General features: G+C 54.5%; 1 protein-coding gene across 1 annotated transcript in view; it reads right to left on the bottom strand.

The window, feature by feature from the left end:
* The window catches only part of TEX264 (testis expressed 264, ER-phagy receptor), a 39,458-nt gene that overhangs the window by 4,448 nt on the left and 15,444 nt on the right, over positions 1-19,566 (bottom strand). The window contains exon 5 of the mRNA XM_048315692.1: positions 3,233-3,404. Coding sequence (XP_048171649.1) covers positions 3,233-3,404 — 172 coding nt within the window. The remainder of the gene's footprint in view (positions 1-3,232; positions 3,405-19,566) is intronic.

Genomic DNA, 19,566 nt, shown 5'->3' with positions numbered 1-19,566 from the left:
CTGTTTGGAGGATGGAAGCAAGCACAGATAAGGCAGGACACACCAGGAAAGCTGCCCCTCTGTGGCACTGGGGCTCAGCGCGTGGTGCCATCAGTTGTACCTGAATGCTGTGGGACAGACTCTGCTGCAGGAAAATGAGCACCTGAGATTCTGGGCACAGCCACGTGCTCGGGAACCATCTGTGTTCATGCCAGCGAGGCTGCTTTTGTTTGCTTTCACCTTCCACGCGCAGCAGCGGGGTCACGCTGCAGAGCGCGCTGCCGGGAGGGGGCCGGGAGCGAGGGCCCGCTGAACGCCAAGCCGATGCCAAAGCCCCAGAAAACAATTAAGTACAAAACAACTAATTGTGATTGACACTGGCCCCCTGGAGACCCATCAGCCGCCTTCCTAAAATGCTTCCTGTCTTTCCCATGACCCTGACGATGGCGAAGAAGGGATGGAATCGGTGCAGAGGCAGCCACAGCCCGCAGCCCCTTCCTTGTGTGTTGAGTGTGTACATCCTCAGCAGAGCTGCAGCAGAAGGCAGAGACCCTGGAGCATGTCCCACAGCCTTTGTGGCCACTGGCTTCGCTCACAGCCACAGGCACCCCGCACTTCACAGGGTGAGCTCAGGAGCAAGGACAGCAGATGACAGCCTAAATGGAGAGATGTGCTCCAAGGTCAGGAGGCTCGAGAAAACAAATCCAAGCTTTTCTTACACTTCCAAGTCGCTCGGTACCGTCTGGCACCAGCCACAACAACAGGTGAGGAGAAACGGCAACACCTTCCACTTGGAACTTCTCAAGTCTTTAATTCAAGGAAAGCATAATCCAGCTGCTGGTGGGGAGTTTCATGAGCTGTGATCAACCAGTGCTGTGTTCACACAGAGCGTTAACTCAACACGATGCCCGCTCTGAAATCACACTCTATGCTCTTATCTCAGTATTTTGGGAGGGGGAAAGAGGGGGCTTCTTCTGCTGCCACATCAGGACTGACACCCCAAACCTTCTGTACACAGAGCATCCTCAGCTGCCTTTGGGAGAGGAAATGGGGCTCAGCACCTTCCCAGTCCACTCACCCATTGAGGCAACAGAGTATCAAAGCCCTACACCTGGATTTGTGCAGCTCAGGCACAGGCGGAGGAGCTGACAACCACCATCAGGGACCACCACCCTCCCCACTCTCCCAGGAGCACTGTCTGAACCTCCATCAGGGCAGGACCACTTGAAACATCCCCTCAAAGCTGAGAAGGATCAAGAAATAACCCAAATCCATGCAACTGGGGTTGAGGGGGGATCACGCTGACAGACAGATGGGGACATTGCTGTGCCCATCCTCCAGTCAGCAGAGGAAAGCTTGAAAACTGTCACAGACATCCTGGGATCTCCTGGGTCATCAAGATCTCATGTCCATCATGCCCATTGAAGGGGCTGTGACTAACTGGAGCTTGCTTCTTGAGGGACTGCCTAGGGAAGAAGGATAAAAAGATGGGAAAAGAGGTTTCTCTTTCTCCAACTCAAAGGTGATTGCACAGATCCCAGCACACAAAATCATTGGGAACGGACGACCAGTCTCATTCCATAAGGTGGAATCTTCTTGGGACCACCAAAGCCCTCAGGCAGGAGCTGCGCAAGCCACCCAGAGGCTTGCCACATCCTCAGCCCGCTCCAACAGCCAGAGCAAGGATGTGACACCTCATCAGATGTGGTTCTGCCACTGTGCCCAGCAGTGACAATCACAGTGCAACATCCAAGCCCAACTCTTTAGTCTTGCAGGCAGGGCCAACCTCACAGTTATTATTATTTTAAGTCGGGTTTATGCAGACTCAGCAGATGGCACTGCATCAGATTGTGCTGACAAAAGCTCATCTATGTGCCTGGAAGGGGAGGGGTGGTGGAGGAGCTGGCCCAGAGCTGTTGCAGGGGAGCCCGGCCCAGGGTGAGAAAGTCCAACGTCATTTGCTTTCTAAAACTGGGAAGACCTTCCTAGCCCTTCTTCCCGCTGGGCAGGGGAGTCCCCCACTGCAGGCATGCTGGCAGGGGCGTCCCAGGGAAAGCACCGAGACAGCTCGGGCACAGGGCAGTGGCTGCTCCAAGCATCCCTGGCTGTGCTGCGGGATCATGCACCCCCTGAGCAGGGCAGAAAGGAGCACACGCAGCTACTGAAGACACCACCCCAAACTGCTTTTGCTTCCGTGGATCCTGCCATCCCTCTCCAAAACCAAGGGGCGACCACAGGAAGATGTCAGAGCGAGGGGGGCTTTGGGGCACCTCTGGCCAAGCCGGGCTGGTGCCCCCAGCAGCCACCCTGACACAAGGCAGACAGAGAGGAGAAGAGCTGAGTGAGCACCGTGCAAACACGGGACCTGGAAGTGCTGGGAAACAGCTCCAATTAGACTCTTCACTGCAGTGCTAAATGGACAGAGCTCCCAGAAAGCAATTCCCAGGCTTGCTTTTATGCGATTAAGAATTAAAGCGACCCAAACCTGAAGATGTGTTAAAGCAAATGACCCGACTGCCCGGGAGGCGAGCACAGCCCTCATGGCTTTTTCATGCCCATTACACAAGCGTGAGCAACCTGTGGGGCAGGGGGAGGCAGTTGCCCCTGCCAGCAGCTGGCTCGGATGTGCTGTCCAGTGCCCAGGAATGCTTGGATAGCCAGCTCCCACATCTCGCAGGCATGGGAGCATGTGGGCTGGTGAAGGCAACTAGCATTTTGGGTTACTATAGCACTGCTGTTCTGCGCCTACAGCCATTGTGGTCCCTTCCTGTATGAATACATTCAGGCTCCAACAAATCTTGCTGAGCAGATGCTCTCAGGCAACTCCACCACCAGCTACAGCAACCTGGTATTTAAGCTCTTTGCAATCCCAGTATGTAACAGATGAAGATGAGATCAAGGAAGATGTATATGACAAAGAGAAAAACAAGCCCAGCTGCAACTAAAAGCTGTGAGATCCAGCTCTGCACTGACAACAGTGGGCCAGTGGCTCAGTGGCAGCTTGGCCCTTGTACCAAAACTGCAAGGGTTCCTGGGTGCTCCCTGAGGCATGGCATGGCATCTCAGGGACAAGACCCTTGGGGATCAGCCCAGGGCGAGAAGAAGAGGTGTGCTGAGACTCAGTGGCTGGGCACCAGGTGGGCACAGGCCAGTCTCTGTCTGCTCAGGCAGCAGGACTGGGGACACCAGGACCCCACTTCTGTGAGGGCTGATGCCAATCCAAGATGGGAGCCTGTGCACAAGCCACGGATACCTGTGATGTCTGTCTGGGCGTCCTCGGCCACAGCTGCAGCAGCCCTGCTCTTCCTCTCCAGTTCTTTCATTTCAGGCACGTAGAAGTCCCCTTGGCGGGCGAGGGGACACACGAAGTAGATGCGGTCCTGCTTGTAGATCTCGATCCGGGGGTGGGCACACAGCTTCCTCTCCTGGAAGACACAAAGTAGCCATGGGCAGGGATGTGCCCTCGCCCCCCGTCCCAGCAGCCCCCCACCACATTGACCTTCCCACCCGGCCAGGTCAGACTGGCCCTCTTTGCCCAGAGGCATGGAGGCCTAGTGAGGAGCAGAGGGTCCCAAAAATCACTGTGCTGATTTCCCTGCCACACCAGCCCCACATTCCAGGGCAGGCAGGTTTGGCCCTGGGGGTAAGCAGCCAGTTGGCTCCAGGAGGAGATGCTGAATACCCCCCCAGCTCAGCCTTGGTTTTGATGTGCTCATTTTGGGCTGGAGCGAGGGGCTTTGGGGACCCAGGCAGCTGCTTCACACAGACCTGCCAGATCTCTGGTTCCTCCCGGCAGCACGGCCCCACGAGCAGCACGGCCCCACGAGCAGGCGTAGCACTTCTCTGATAATTAATATAATCCAGAGCCGACAGCTCAAGCAGCTCCTTTCAGAACGTGAGGGCAGGGGGAGTGGGAGGTGCATCCCTGGCATTTCAGACAAGTCCCACTCCTCCTTTTCCTCACCCCACCTCCCCCTGGCAGTGCTCTTCAAGACCTCAGACCCCCAGCCTGTCAGGGACCCAGGACAGGGGCATGTCCCCCGGACCGTGCAGCCCACGCTGAGCCGGGGCTGTGGGGACTCTCGGGGTGCCGAGGCCGGGCCGAGGAGCAGCTGGACCCCTCTTGCCACCCCCTCCTCACCCGCCCGCCCGCCAGCTGCTCGTTGGCAGAGGGGGCGGCTGATTACAAGCCGGGTGAGAAAGGAGAGTGTCTCTTCAGCGGGTTTTCTTTTTCTTTCTTTCCCCTTTGCAAATCACTGACAGCTTTTATTTAACCCTGCAACCACCTTGATTATCTTCCTCCTTCTTCTCCTCCTCCTCCTTCTTCTCCTCCTCCTCCTCCTCCCTGCCCCAGCTATTCTCTTCCTCCTTCTTGCCCTGATTATCCTCTTCTTCTTCCCTAACCCAGTGATCTTCCTCCCTGCCTCAGCTATTCTCCTCTGTCATGGCCTGCTGTTGTGGCTTATTTGCACATTCTCCAGCAGGGTCCCCATCCTTCTGGGGCTCTCTGTAGCCAGAGCTGGCCCCACACCAAGAATGAGCTCTAAGGACACATCAATCATGACCTTACAAAAGCCTGACCCCCTTCTGCCCTGGAGATGGACTAACGTGATTTAAGAATCATTTATTTCCCAGACAAATGCTTGCACCAGGCAGGATCCACAACAGACGTGAGCCAACAGTGACCCTCTCCCCTGGCAGTTGGACCACCTGGAGAGCCACCTCCATGCTGCCAGGATGCTGCACAAGAAATACAGGCAGAAATCCCACATGAGCAGTTTTTGGGTCCATTTTCCCGGGAAAACTTGCAGCATCTGGCAATGCAGAGGCCCAGTTTGCAGAGACATGACCCCAGCAGAAGCTTCACCTATCCCATCCCAATTCCTTCCAGCCTGGCTTTCAGCAGTCCCTCCTCCAGCCGAGGAGGAACCACATTCCCTATCCCAGTGCTGCAGGGATACGCAGGGACGCAGGCGGGCTTCCGAGGCGCTTGGAGTTTGGAGTTCCCACTCGCAGGCAGGTGAAACACTGAGGCCTGCAGATCAAAACTGTATTAAATAAAAACAAGCTGGGTTGTTTTTAGCAGCAGAGCAGAGGCGGCTCATATCACTCCTGCTTTTTCAGCAACAACGCAGACAAGAGCCCGCCCCGCCGCTCTGCCCCTTGCTCTACCAACCACCAGCCCATCCGCCAACCTCCAGCTCGGCTCGTTATTTTAGGTTACTGCAACACACAGCAGAGATGGGTATCTCCAGGATTTGCAGGGTTTTTTTGGATAAATCCAGCTGGCCCTCCACTACTTCATGCAGACAAGGACAACTCAAAGGATCTTAGAGCAAAGAGACCTTCATTAACTTCCTGTGAGGTCCTAAATCCTCAGGGCTCCAGTCTGGTCTCCAAGACATCCCAAGCCCATCCTGAGGTTCCAAAAGAGTGGATCTGGGACGTGCCCTCTCCCTACAATCTACTCTAGGCTGCTACAACTTCCAATTACACAGACATAGTAGTGACATCCCCAAAACACAAACAACACCCCCTTCACCCATACAAAATGTGGGAATCTTGTCTTTTTAAGGAATAAAAATGCACACCTGAGTGAAGAGCAGGACTGGCTCTTGAGCCAAATGCTACTTCACAGTCAAGATTATCCTGTAAGAGAGACAAGGATGTTCCACCCTGCCAGGGTGGGAAGCAGCTCTGTGTCCCTGAAGCCAGAAGTGCCTAGGTGTCCAGCAGCCAAAGCCCATGGCTGGGGACCAGGTCGGTGGGACCACGCTGAAGTAGCTGGACACTCACTGTCAATACCCTCATTAGGGACAGCTACAGTACTTGATTTCTTCTCAATTCATCCAGGGCTTTTCCCAAGATGAAATGGAGGGAAACCAGAACCTGGGGGTGCTAATTTATGTCTATACAAATTAAGCTGGAAGCCAGGCTTGTGAGCTGGCCTCTGCTTCTGCGCTTCTTCCCAGAGACACCCAGCCTCTGGCAGGGCTGCTGCAGAGCTCAGCACTGGCAGGTGGGCTCAAGACAGGACAATATCCCCAAGAAGGAGCAAGGAGGTTGCAGCTGGGAATGCTGTCCCATCCAGCCTGGGACAAAGGGATGAGGCTGCATAAAGCTTGAGAAATGGGCAGAGGCAATGAGGTGGGGAGCCATGACAACAGAAATGGGTAAGGGGATCATCCAAAGGGGGTGGGAGATCAGCACTGTGATCATACCAAAGCAGATTAGGAAGCAAGCAGAGGCCAGGCAAGAATAGTGCAGCAAAAAGCAACCAAGAGGCTGGTGACACAGTGAATTTGGGATTATCCCAGTGGAGAGGAACACTGCAATGAAAAGAAACAACCCAGAGAGACTGGAGAGCGGAGTCCAAAGGCAAAGGTGTGGGAAGAGAGCAAATAAGCAAAGGCTCAACAACATGGCAAAACAACAGAGAGGCTCAACAGGCAGTGCTGCACTGCCACTGAGGAGGGAGCCCCTGCCTGGGTGTGCCGCCAAGCCAACAGATGGAGCAGCAAGGGGAACGTGGAGTGTGCAAGGCAGAGCCCTCCAGTCAAATCCAATGCAGTCTCACACAGGCGGAGGAGCTCAGCGAGAGGTGAACAGTGGGACACTGTCAGTGTCAGGCTGCTGGCTGTGACAACAGGACCAGTAAGTGGGGCAGGGAAGGGGACTCGTCCCTTTGCAAGGTCGTGCAGTGCCACCTCCCTCCTCAGCCTCCGCCAGGAGCTCTCCCTTCCTATGGCCAGCAAACATGGGGGCAGCAGCGCAGCGTGCAGGGCTGATTTCTATCCAGGAGCCTCCTCTGGGCACCTGAAACAGAGGATTCATTGCACATAATCCACACAGCCCATCGAGACACACAAATACATCCAGAGTCCCCAAGTTCAGTCCCGACAGGAACAGCAGCTCCAGCATACTCCTGCTACATTAGACCCACTGCTTCCCATGAAGCCAACTCCTTCTCAGCCCATCTGAGGAACGTGGTGGGCTGCTTCTCACCACCTTCTCGGGAGCAAGGCATTATGTAAGGGAAGACTCTTGCACTCCTCTTTCCCAGATGGAACAGCACCTCGCCCAGTCTTTAACCTCGGGTTCCAAATCCCCTACCACCACGTAGTGACTGCAGGATTTCCTCCATGTTGCTCTCATCCTAGAGAGGAATGGAGCATCCCCTAGCCTTGTGCATCAGAAAGGACAACAGGATTATGCAACAACCAGCATTTCGGGAGACCTTCCCCAGCAGCAGGAGATGCCACCTACTTGTCAGCACAAATTCCCCTCTCCCTACTTGTCCGTAAGGTCACAATGTCTGTCCATGATATGGCTTGGGCACAGCCTCCCAGGAGGAAGATGCCCCCACTTTCCTGGGTGAGCACAAGAGCAGTCCCAGGGCTACAGAGGACATGACAAAGTGTCTGAGACATGACCTGCAGTCATTAAAATCCCAGCAGAATTGTGCAAAGGCAGAAGGAGGTGGCAGGGGGCTCATGTCCCTCACCATGGCCCTCAGCACCTGCTGGGAAGCAGAATGTGAGCTGGGATGCTGCAGGGACTGGCTTTGTCACTCTCTCAGGTTCATCTGCTCAGGAATTCAAATGTCACCAAGTGGATCTGCTTCATCTCCCACTGCTGCAAGAATTCACCTTGTTAGGAGACCACAAATGAGCCTTGTGGATGCTCTCTGGATCCTCACCATGCATGGGCATGCTGGCAATCAGGCTCCAGCTGAACCCAGAACACTTCTAGGGTCGCCAGGAAGGCAGTGCGGAGGCAGCTGCTGTCCTCACCCCACTTCACCCCACAAGCTCCCTGTCACCCTTGACTCCTTACTGGGACCTCCTGGCATGGCTCACAAGGTGATGGTTAAGCCACACCAGCCCGCTGAGTCCCTACTTCAGGACTGACACTGTAGGAGCAGCTGGGCAGAGGTTTTTCATGCCACCACCAAGCTTCCTGCTGGAGCAGAGCTGGAAGCTGAGCTGTTCATGCTGCCCAGCAGCTCCTGGCTCCACTGCAGAGATGTCCACTTTGTACTCCAGCCACCTGTGTGCCATAGGAACAGAGCCATTGCTTGTGCCCATCCCTACCAGCACACCATCTGCCTGCAACACGTGAAAAACGTGCCTATAAATCCCATCCAGCCCTGGAAAAGTCACAGGGAGCAAGCAACTGGTCACCCAATAGATGCAAACCCTCTTCTCCCTTAGGGGAATCAGGCAGCCCTGAGTTGCCCTCCCCGCCACCAGCCAGGGATGAACCCTCCAGGGATCTGCCTGTGGGCACAGCCGAAAAGCTGGGACAGGCTGGAGCCACTGGGAAAGCCAACAGTGCAGGGTCCAGCCTAAGCATCGACTGCTCTCTGCACAGTGCCAATTGAGAGAACAACTTCCCAGAGGGGCCAATGGACATGTGGCCCAAGTCTGGCCAGCAGGGCCCAGACTCAAGGAGAAGCTGTGGGTTGTTAACAGGGATTGTCTCGACATCAGTTTGGCACAATGTGCCTGCAGCTGCCGCTCACCCCTGCTCTTACTGTGACAGGATGTGCTGCTGCCATCGCAGGGATGCCAAAGGGTGTCAGGCACATGGAGCTGGCTCCATCCACATCCTGCTGTGACGCTGGACCAACGCCAACCACATGAGGAGTTTTTCCATAGGCAGTTGGGGTCAGTCCCTTCCATTTATTACGCTGCCACACCTGAAGAAGGAATAGATGGAGGGTGCGAACGCAGAGGGGACTTGTGACCATCACTGGGGATTGCTGCCTCTGGGGGGGCTCACCAGCATCCCCCCAGCCAGCCAGGGCATCACCACAGCCTCACTGCCAAGAGCCTGGGGCTGCTCTGGGTAGTGCCAGCAAGTCAGCTGGCACCTGGCACAGTGCGGGAAGACCTCCGGGCGACCCACCAGCCCTGTCCTCACATGCCAGCAACTCCTGCCTGCTCAGACAACACAACTCCCCCACATCTTCCTTCCAGCTGGAGGCATCCGTCCTCTCCATCTCTCAATGATGGGGTCAGACGCTTCAGTCCCAGGGATTTTAAAGGAACAACAAAACTGCGGGGAGCTGAACGGCCCTAAATCGGTTGCTAAAATTAAAAGCTGAAACTGAGCCACCAGCTAGGACTGGGGGGAGCATGCTGTGTGCTACATCCTCCTCGCTTCCTCACACACTCCACGCTCGGTGTGTCATCCCCACTTATCTTAGAACACGGGCGCTAGGTAGTCCTCAGAGGCTTTGCAATTCAGTTTGCACAGCACCCAGCGCCCTTCGGCATTCTCCCAGTTCAGCCACGAGACAGACTCCTTGCTGGGCCACCCCTCTGTCCCCGGCTCAGACTGGGAATGTCCTTGTTTCCATTCCTCTTTGCTCAGACAGCAGCTTGAGGTTAAACACCACTTCAAATCACCCATCTGAGCTGATAAAAGCAAAAAAAAAGAGGCAGCCCTTCCTCCCAGGGCCAAGCATCTCCTGGGCTGCACTAGAAGTGGCGTGGACAGCAGCCTGAGGGCAATGTTGCCCCTCAGCTCTGCTCTTGTAAGACCCCACCTGAAATATTGCCTCCAGCTGTGGAGTCCCCAGCATGAGACAGTCATGGACATGTCAGAGTAGATCCAGAGACCACGGAAACAGTCCAAGGGCTGGAACAACTCTGCTACGGAGACAGGCTGAGAAAGTTAGGGTTATCCAGCCTGGAGAGGAGAAGGCTTTGAGGAGCCCTAAAGTGTGCTTATAAGAGATGGAGACTTTACCGGGGCTTGTAGTGACAGGGCAAGGGACAGTGGTTTTAAAGCAAAAGCCAGAAGGTTAGATTGGACATATGGAACAAATACCTTGTCCTGAAGGTCGTTAGGCACTGGAACACGCTGCCCAGAGAAGCTCTGGATGTCCCATCACTGGACATAGCCAGGTGTTCAAGGTCAGGCTGGATGGGGCTTTAAGCACCCTGCTCTAGTGAAAGATGTCCCTGCCCACAGCAGGGGGGCTGGACTGCATGGCCTTTAAAGGCCCCCTCCAAACCGAGCCCTGATTCTGGTCCTCCCTGCTAAGCCACAGCCTAACAATGGGAGACAGGGATGAAGCCTGGGTGCCCAGGGCTGCCCAATGAGGGGCAGAAGTCAGCCAGAGGCTGGGGAAGAGCCATCAGCCCAAGAGACAGCTGGGCAGAAGGGAAGACAGATTGCTGGAAGGAGAGGCAGGCAGACATGCTTTACACCAGTAATACCTCAAGCATCAAGGAAAGCCCAACATCTCAGCTTGCAGCTCCAGCAGGGTGCACATGGAGCCGGGCAGGCCCAGCCTTCCAGGGCGACAGCACCCGGAGCCAGCTCCAGCACACGGCACAGCCACCAGCACTGGGCTGCCAAGGGCTGTGGAACAGCTGCTGCTTCCCAGGCTGGAGAAACTCACATTTCAGAGGTGGTAAGACTGCTCCCACGCACGTGCACTTTACTTTCAAATCCTCTGGGGTGCGAGGTGTTTCAGAAACAGAAGGTGATATTATTGCAATCAAGAAAAGGCTGTTTCCGTCAGCCAGCGGGAAAAACGAGTGGCACCACCAGCACTACGGCAGCGGAAAGCAAAGTCTCGCCAAAGGATAACAAATCCTCCAGGTAGCAGAATACTGAGCCTGGCAATTAGCACCTCCAACGTCATCAGCATCCCTGCCTGCCCTCGGCTCACTTCCCCTTCCCACGGCAGGCCCCCGTGCTGCCTGCAACCAGGACACACCGCCCTGCTGACGTGGCAGTGCCATGGCTTAAGGACAGACAGGAGAAAACCACCCCCGAGATCCTCTCCGCAGCAGTGAGAGGGAGTGGGAGTGCGTTTGGACCGTGGGAGCCGTGAAACACCGGGCTTGATAGGTGGGAGAGTTTTTCATTTTCACCTCAGCGAAGGCAGCCCGCCATGCAATTTACACCTTGCCCGCCCGCGCTTCCCGGGCCGAATCACCCAGCTGCTCCCATGGCTCCTCCGGGGCAGGAGCTGCGGAGTGGCAGCTGCCAGGCACGGACAAACTGCGAGGTAAAGGAATGAGCCCGGGGGTGTTGGTGGGTTCAGGAGATCCCAGCGCCCTGAGAGAGCTGGCAGGGACCAGGCACAGGCTCCCACGTCATGGCTGGCAGCTGCTGTCAGAGTCATGAACACTTTTCTCCTCCCTGGGATGGAGATTCCATCCTGTCCTCCAGCAAAAGGGAATAAGCTCCAGCCCTTCCTCGCTGCAGGCCCTGACACACTCTTGGACTTTCTCCTCTTTCAGCACCCACTTGAGCTGCAAGAGAAATCCTCCAGCACACAAAGGAGCATCCATCAGCTTCAGATATGAACCAGGTAGCAAGTCCCAGCGAGATAAAACCTTTCAGAAAGGAGCTGCGGGGGGCAGTCAGAGCCCCCAGCATGGGGGTAGGACAAGCCTGACAAAACTGCCAGCCTAGACATGCTCAGGTACATTAGTCCATGTGCTTCCAGGGATGTATCATACTGCCCCCAACTACGGGAATGTCACCTGCAGAATAAAGAGCAGATGGTGCAAACAAACACAATTCATGGGGCTTGGGTCCCCCCTGGTGTTACAGTTATTTGGCAGTAATTAGTCCTGGAACAGAGAGTTTCAGAAGTAAAGGAAACTTTTGCATTAAAAAAGATTAATTTTCCTAAAGACTCAGTGCTTTCCACTCTCAAGTTCTGCCTTGCTCCTGTATCCACCATGGATAAGCAAAGCCAGCTGGGGAGATGGTACTCACCAGCTTCCCAGAGCTCCACTATATGTTCTCATACTCTGCCTCCTACCCGACCCCACCACATCCCATTTTCTTCTCCTCCTTCCCCATCACAACCACACATGAGTTCCCTGAAGGGGACTTTGGTTTTAACCATTCTGAAAGCTCAAACACCGGATTTGCATCATAAAACAAGAAATCTGTGTAAATCCACATAATCTCTCCTCTCCTGAGGAATCGGTCCTGGGTTCCTGTCCCAGTTCATAGGAACTCCACACAGTGGGAGCACACAGGTCAACAGCTGCACACGAAAGGAGGCAGATGAGACTGTGGCAGAGGAGGACCACAGCTGGAGAGGGCTGCCTCTGCTGCAGAGAGCAGATCTCCAGGGACCAACGCTCTCCTCCCAGCCCTCACAGGCTGCTTCTTCAGCATTAATCACAATGCTGAAGGGGTTGATGCAATGATCTCTGCCATCACGGATGACTGGAACAATGCTAAATCGCTTTGCCTGCTCTGTTGCCTTGGCAAGGCTGCCAGGAGCAGCAGCTGTGGCAATTTCTCTGTCTCTTGTCAAGGCAGGGCCTTTCAGGAAAGGGATCATCATCCAAGATCATCTCCTGTTGTCTTGCCTCAGCAAGGCAGCCCACTGCACTGCAGCCTCCCACCCTACATGGGACACCACACAGGTAAAAAGAGCCTCTTTAAAACTTGTGTCTTTGTCATGTTGCTCACAGGGAGAGTAAGTCCTAACCTAGAGTGACCTGCTCTGCCCTGCCACAAGACTTGTGGTGACAGATCTTCCATGGATAACTTGGAGATCTCCTCATCCAGGTGGACATTCCCAACCCACCTTGATGGCTTTTTCTCTTGGGCCACCATTCACTTGAGTACTTGCCCTTCTGCAACAGGAACGTCCAGACAAGCTGTAAGCTTGTGGTTCACAGCCTTCTCACACATGTCCTCACCCACAATGAGTCCTGTCATGAAATCCTCTTGCAGAGGAGTCAAAGCAACAGAAATGGAGCAGGAGCAGCAGTGCCTGGTGCCCACAGCACATGGGGGCTCTCAGTCTCCTGAGCCAAGGTCTGAACTGCCCCTTCCAAACCTCAACCCTTTCCTTTTGCTCTATGGATTGCAGGCATCTCTAGTTGTTCTTCCACAGCCTGTCAGTCACCAGGACAAACTCAGGACATGTGTCACATTAATGGCCCCAGGAGGAAAATGGAGGAGTGGAATAAATACCCTCCCCGTCCCTTCCTACCTCCTTGAACAACCTTGTCTTTCTGCAACGCCCCCAGTTCCCAGGCTTCATGGAATATATTTCACGATGAGCTAAGCTCAGCCTCACACCATCCCTTCACAGCTGAGAAAGCCAAAAAGGGAAGCTGAAGAACCTAACCTTGCTGAACTTGCACAGATAAAGCCACCAGCAGCCCAGGGCAAAGCCGCGATGCAACCGCCTGATTCCCAGACAAAATAGTCCTTCCCTTCCCACCCACAGGGACTTACTGTCAGGCTTATTGGCCTCATTTGGAAGGCAAGGAAGATCCAAAGAGGAAGATCAAGTGGGTTTCAGCCTGGTTTGCTGAGGAGGAATAGGGAAGATGATCATGACATCCATAAGCACATCTCAAATAAAACACGTTGGCAAATCTGATGTCAGAAAGCAAGTTTCCAGGACAGGAGGATCTTTCAAGCTATCAGCTAAGTGCAGCCAACAGTGGAGAAAGATTGTTTGAGCTCCTGCTCAGGGAAACCCTGAGCTCAGGCTTGACTTGGGTGACAGGGATCCCAACCAGGCTCTCTGCTGTAGGACAGACACCCCTGAGCCACTGGTCACCTTTGCTCACTGCTCCTCCTGCTCCTTCTTCCCTTGCCCCAGGGACAGATATCCCCATGTTTTAAAAGCAAGCCAGGGTCCGGGACAAGTTCCTTCCTGAATGTTTATAAAAGAACAAGAGGCATTTCCCCACGGGCCTCCAGAAAGCCAGCTTCAAACCTCGACATCCAAGAGCTTGCATCTCTCTTCCCCAAAAAGCTGACAAAGGGCAAAGAGCCAACCTCACCCTGCGGGATGACAATTCCTCCCGGTGAGCTCGGCTAATGAAGCCCCTGGAGCCCGCAGCCACCGGCGGTAACGACTCGCCCGAGGAAATCCCAGCGCACACAAACAGCGCTGGCGGGCACACAGCAAAGGCACAGCTGGGCGGGCTGCCTGCAATGCGGGAGGAGCTGGGAATGCAGGGGAGGCGAGCAGGGGCTAAGGGAGGCGAAGGGAGGCACTGGGCAGATCCGTCAGGGCCAGCTCCAGGTGTCCCCGAGCCGCGACTCGCCACTTCAGCGGCCGCACGTGCCCGCACCTCTCCATCGGCCCTGCTGCGGGCGGGCACGGCGAGGCGAGGCGAGGCTGCCTTTCCTCTGCAGCTCCCACTTCTCCTCCTCCCCGGCCCACCAGGGGCCCGGCACAGGTCCCAGGTGGCTCATTACCTTGGTCTGGAGAGCAGAGCGCCTGCTGAGTGTGCCGGGCGTGCGGGGAGCCAGTGGCTGGCGCTGCCAGCAGGGACACAAGCCGAGTGCCTCCAAAGCCGGGCTCTTCTGCCGGCAACCGAGGCAGCAGGGGAGGGCAGCAGCTGCTTTCACCGACCTTTGCAGTCTGGCAAATGCTCCTCTGCCAACAAAGGATCGTGAGTTTGACTGTGCAGATCAATCAAGAGGAGAAATCAAAGCAGTTAGGCAAGGACAGACCCAGCCTGACTCTGCCCTTCCACAAGGATCCCATATGTTCCCAGATGTGCTCCATGAGCCGGTAATGCTCCAGAGATGCATCACACCATTCAGCTTTCCAGATCTTTCCCTCCTGGGGAGCCAACTCCCCATCTGCACCACTGCTCTGCTCTCCCAGGCACCCCAAACCATACACAGCTCTGTGCAACACCATTGACCTCAGCACATCAGCCAAAGCTGCAGCCACCAGAGCTGCCCCAGATCCTCATTAGTGCCCTGAGACCTGGAGGTCATCCCTCCTCCTCCCAGTGCTGATGTCCCCCTCAGACTCTGGGTACCTGGAGGATGGGGAGGGCTTTGGGGGAGCATATCTACACCTCTGCCCCCATCTGCCCTTCCCCAAGCTGCCACAGCTTGCCACGGGCAGGAAGTGTACTCTGCCTGCTGCAGCGCTGTCCCAGAAAGGCTGCTGGGTCTTGGATAGCAAGAGGGGAGGAATTTGGACACTGGCCCTCTGCCCCAGGACACAGCAGAAAGCCAGAGATGTGCCAATGCTATGGGTCCCAAAGTAGGTCCCACCAGGAGACACGGCTTTGCAGGGGAACAGGTGGGAGATGAAGGCAGTGGCTTCTTGGGGTGGCAGGACCTGGGCAGAACAAATGAACTTTGAACTTGGCACCTAGAGGTGCGTGTGAGAGAGGAGGAGGAAGATGCAGGAACAGAGAGGAGTCGATGGTTGTGCTCCTCCGCTGTGAGCCCACAACATCTGGCAGCCCCTGAAGCCACTTCTGCTTTGCTCATTCCTGAACTGCTCGGCAGAGAAGTTCCTGAGCAAGTCTTTCTCCACACTGACCTCTTGATAAGCTTTTGCCAATTCACGGTCTGGTTACTGAATCGCTGGGAGGACCTTACCCCAAGCTGTGAATCCACACAGCGTGAAGAGCAGAGCAGCTGGCCCCAGCAGATGACAGATATCTACCTTCCTGCATGTCAAGGACCTGCCATCAGCTCCAGGCAGAAATAAACCCCAGAGTAAATGAGAGTAACCGGCGATCCAGTAGCAGGGAAAAAATGCAGGTGTCCACAATGGGAATGAGGACATGGTTTCTGTCCCTGCAGCCTTTCCAGAGTGCCTTACAACCTTATGGAGTGGGAACAGAGCCCATCAGCAAATGCATGAAGCCAACAGGCAGCTGCAGAGAGGGCCACTCTGTCATCAGCTATGGCACATTCTCTTCATCCCCCAGGGCCATGACACCCCTTCAGGTTCCCTTTGAAAGGCAATAGCCCCCAGTGCCGTGCTGGGACTGGGGCTCCCAGACCAACCATTCTCCCAGCTGCCTTAGAGTTCCATCTTTGACCTTCAAGCAGCACCTTTGCCTTAGAGTCCATCTCACAGAGCCGTGAAGGGAAAGAGACACTGTAGCAACTTTAAATGTACCAGGAGATTTTTCTGGTTGGTGGTGTGTGGAATGGGGGAACAGAAGCAGAAATTTCCAGGGGTCCTGTGATGCAAATGTGCCCATCCACAAGTTATCACTGTGATAAGCAGCCAGAGCCAGGAATGCAGAGCAGTTACTAACTTGCTCTCCCCACTGTACTCAGCTCTGCCACCCCTCTTCATCCCTTCGGGGTTGTTATAATTCCTCACATTAGCAGAAGATGCAGGTAAAACCATCTGTCTGTGAGTGAGCACCTGGTGGTCATTGTACAAGCCGCCAAAAAAAAAAATCATCCCAATTACTCCACAGTGACAGAAAGTCCCAGGCATCCTTCTGCTCTGAGCCTTTGAAATGTAAAGCCTCACTGTTTGGTGTCATTTAATTTGGAGCTCAGCCTCAGATCAGCAGAGCCTCACTGAGCTTTAGGAGGAAGCAGCCATGCAAAACACACATGTGCAAAATTCAGATGTCAGTGGCCTGGAAGACAAGCATACCCCAAGCCTCACCAGTGACTCCATTTTGTGGCTCCAGTGTCTCTCTTTTGCCATCCCAGTGCCAGAGGAGGCCGATTCTGTCTCAAAAGCTGTATGGAGACTCAGCTCCAAATCAGTCCTAGTTTCTCTCTGGTACCCAGGAGAGGTGACCTCCCATCATCATCTCCCCTCTTAGGAAGGTTTGTTCCTCTCCTCCATGCTGGAAGCACATCCTTTTAGGACTGCAGACCCAGCCTAGCAGACCTGGCAGGGCAAAGGCATCCTACCTAAGGGAGAGCTTATCTACAACAAATCCAGCAGAAATGCATCTGCTCAAGCCAGGCATGAGCCTCTGCCTCCTCACACTCACCACAGCATTGAGGAGCCCACGAAAGGTGAATGTTGGGTGGGCTGGGGTTGGACTAAAGGCACTGGTCCATCAGCTGCTGATCTACTCTTGAGGGTAATGGGTACCTTCCATCTCTTACCAACACTGGGCATTGCACTAAATCCTGAGAGAAATCAGCTCAAGGGTGACAGAGGACAAGCACTGGCTCGTGCTCCCCAGGGAGCTTGGCCCCCTCTGCCCACTGTGGTCTGACAGCAGGGGAACAAACACCTGTCCTTGCTGCCATGCAATTGGAGAGGTGCCAGATGACCCACCCAGAACACTGGACATGAAGGTGAAGAGAACTGCCATGATCTGTCACTCACTCGGGATGGAGCAGGGGAAGCAGTACAGGAAGCTTGGACATCCCTGCCATGCTGCAGACCTCTATCAGCTGCCTCAGGGCAGTTATAGTCTGGAGCAACCCCTTCCAGCTTCAGGCGTGAGTGGTGGAGTTACAAACTGCCAACATTTGTGTTACAGGCTCTGATTTTCCCTGGTATGGCTGAAGCACAGGCTGGAATAAGCTGCCACATGCTGGGGAAAAAAAAGGCACAAAAGGACTCCTGGAGCTGAGGGTTCACAGGCACCCCCCCCAAAAGACTGCAAGCCAATAATTAAGCATAGCTCAACCTTCCTCTTTCAAGGAGCTCATAGACCAGTTTGCAAGCTGCTCTGGAGCCCTGCAACAGCTGAGGCAGCTGGATACCATGAAGATTAACCCAGTCCTGGCAAATCCAGACGAGTTCAGAAGGCCAGGATTTGGCAGCCTGTTGGGACAACCCAAGTTGTCCTGACAATAAACAGCCAGTGGGTGTTTGCTCCTCAAAGCAGGATGGGATGTACTGGCTGTATGTAGGTCTGAACTGAACCACTGCACCTCTCCATACCCTGCACCCACTCCCCAAAGGTTGTGAGTCCCCCTACAGGTCCAGGCGGAGCAACAGCCACCAGGCAACAGCACAAAGAGAGGAAAAGCAAAGCTGAGCTCATGAAAGCCTCCCCAAGATGTGAGCAGCTCCACAGACCTCCACACCTGTCATGGTCATGAGGCTCTGGACGCCTCCAGCCTGCTGCCTCTGCCCAGGGCCACCAGCACACAGCAGCATCAACTCCAACAGCATCCACAGGGCAGCAGCTGCTGCAGGCGGGCAGACAAGACACAGGTTTGTGTGTATCTCCCTGTCAAACAAAGAGACCCCAAGAGACTTTCAGTGTGACCCTTTCCTTCAGAGCAAACAGCTGGGCTCAGCCACCTCACTGGTGCCCCAGCCACCGGTGCAGCCCCAAAGCTGTGCCTTGCCTACGGCACACACGCTCTAGGCATGAGGAGGAGCAAGAACTGATGTTGTTCTTTCGTCCCTGTGATCCGATCACCACCCAACCTCGTGATTCATCCATCCATATTTTGACTCGGTGCAGAAGAGAAATGTTTTCACTCTCCTGCCCTCCTCAAAGCAGGGCCTTTCCTACCATTTTTTACATAACTAGAATCGAGAAAGTGCAAGTTAGTCACAGCACAATGGTCCCTTTTCTGGAGGTAAAAATGCCGCTGCTTTCAAATGTATTATCTGCCTGCTCCACAGGTTTCAAAGTGGGAGCTTCACAGCCAGGGAAACTGGGCCAACAGCATTTGTTGGAAAAGAGCAATATTTCTGTGAAGCTGTTCCGCATTTGATTGGGTTAATTTTGCTGTTTCTTAAGCCTGGCACAGCTGGCAAGGTCTGGCTCAGAGGGCTATGGGGAAGAACCTGTCCAGACAAAACTCATTAAGACCCAGCTAAATAATCACAGAGAGGCAGATCAATCTCATCCTTGAGTTAATTGACTAGCTGTCAAGAAGGGAAGACCCCAAGGTTCAGGACACTGTCGCTGCTGGAAAGAGCTGGACACGTCTCCAATGCCTGACAAAGAAAACCTTTTGAACTGACTGCATCCTCTGGGATTCTCTATAAATACATCTGGGGAGAGCATATGAATAGATCAAGTCGATAAAGAGATCTGACAGAAAAGTACTGTAGTATTTTACTCTCCCCCCTTGCCCAAGGCAAACCATTTCAGTTCTTTCTCTTCCTTGGACACCCATATGAAAGATCCCCGGCTTCTCCCGTGATCATTAATCCTCACTGCAAAGGAGAGGGGGAAGCAAACCTTTTGTCTGAGAAGATTCATCTCTGTGATAATTTTGCAAGGGTGAGCAAGTCATTACAAGGCTGCTCTCCCAGCTTTCCAAAGCAGCAGCTCAGGAGGGTGAGGTGGCTTCCTACTCCCTCCTGGGACGAAAATGCCCCCAACCAGGACCACTGATTGACAGCCAACACTGGTCCAGGCTTTTGGTTGTTGGGCCATCAGGGATGCCCACACAGTTTGGCATGCATAGGAGGGCAGGCACTTGAAGTTCACTCTTCTTCCAGGAGCTGCCTTTGGAAACGCTCCTGAAAAAGGAGCTGGGATGGCAATAGGATCAAAATGCTGGATGTCACAGGAAAGCACCCATTGAGGCAGAGACCTGGGGCTGAGCTGCCAGATGGAGCAGCCTCGCCAGGGATGTGATGGAAGCCCCATCACCACAGGCTTTCAAGATGTAATTGGGTGCTAGATAACCACGCTCCCTTTCCCATGAATGGTTGTACCAGACTCTCTTTCCAGGTCCCTTCCAACCTGGCCTGTTCCCATTTTGTAATCAGTTAGAACTGGGAGGCCAAGTGGCAGGAGCCTGCATCCCACAGCAGCTGCTTCCCTGGAACCAGGACTCTCCTGCCTGCTGCTGGGACAGACTCTTGCACAGAGTCAACAAGAAGTTGAGGAAAACCCGGGTAATTTCACACATGCT

The sequence above is a fragment of the Corvus hawaiiensis genome, chromosome 11 (assembly GCF_020740725.1).
Source record: "Corvus hawaiiensis isolate bCorHaw1 chromosome 11, bCorHaw1.pri.cur, whole genome shotgun sequence".
Classification (NCBI taxonomy): domain Eukaryota; kingdom Metazoa; phylum Chordata; class Aves; order Passeriformes; family Corvidae; genus Corvus; species Corvus hawaiiensis.
The sequence above is the reverse complement of the archived record's forward strand: the minus strand, read 5'-3'. Positions and strand labels throughout refer to the sequence as shown.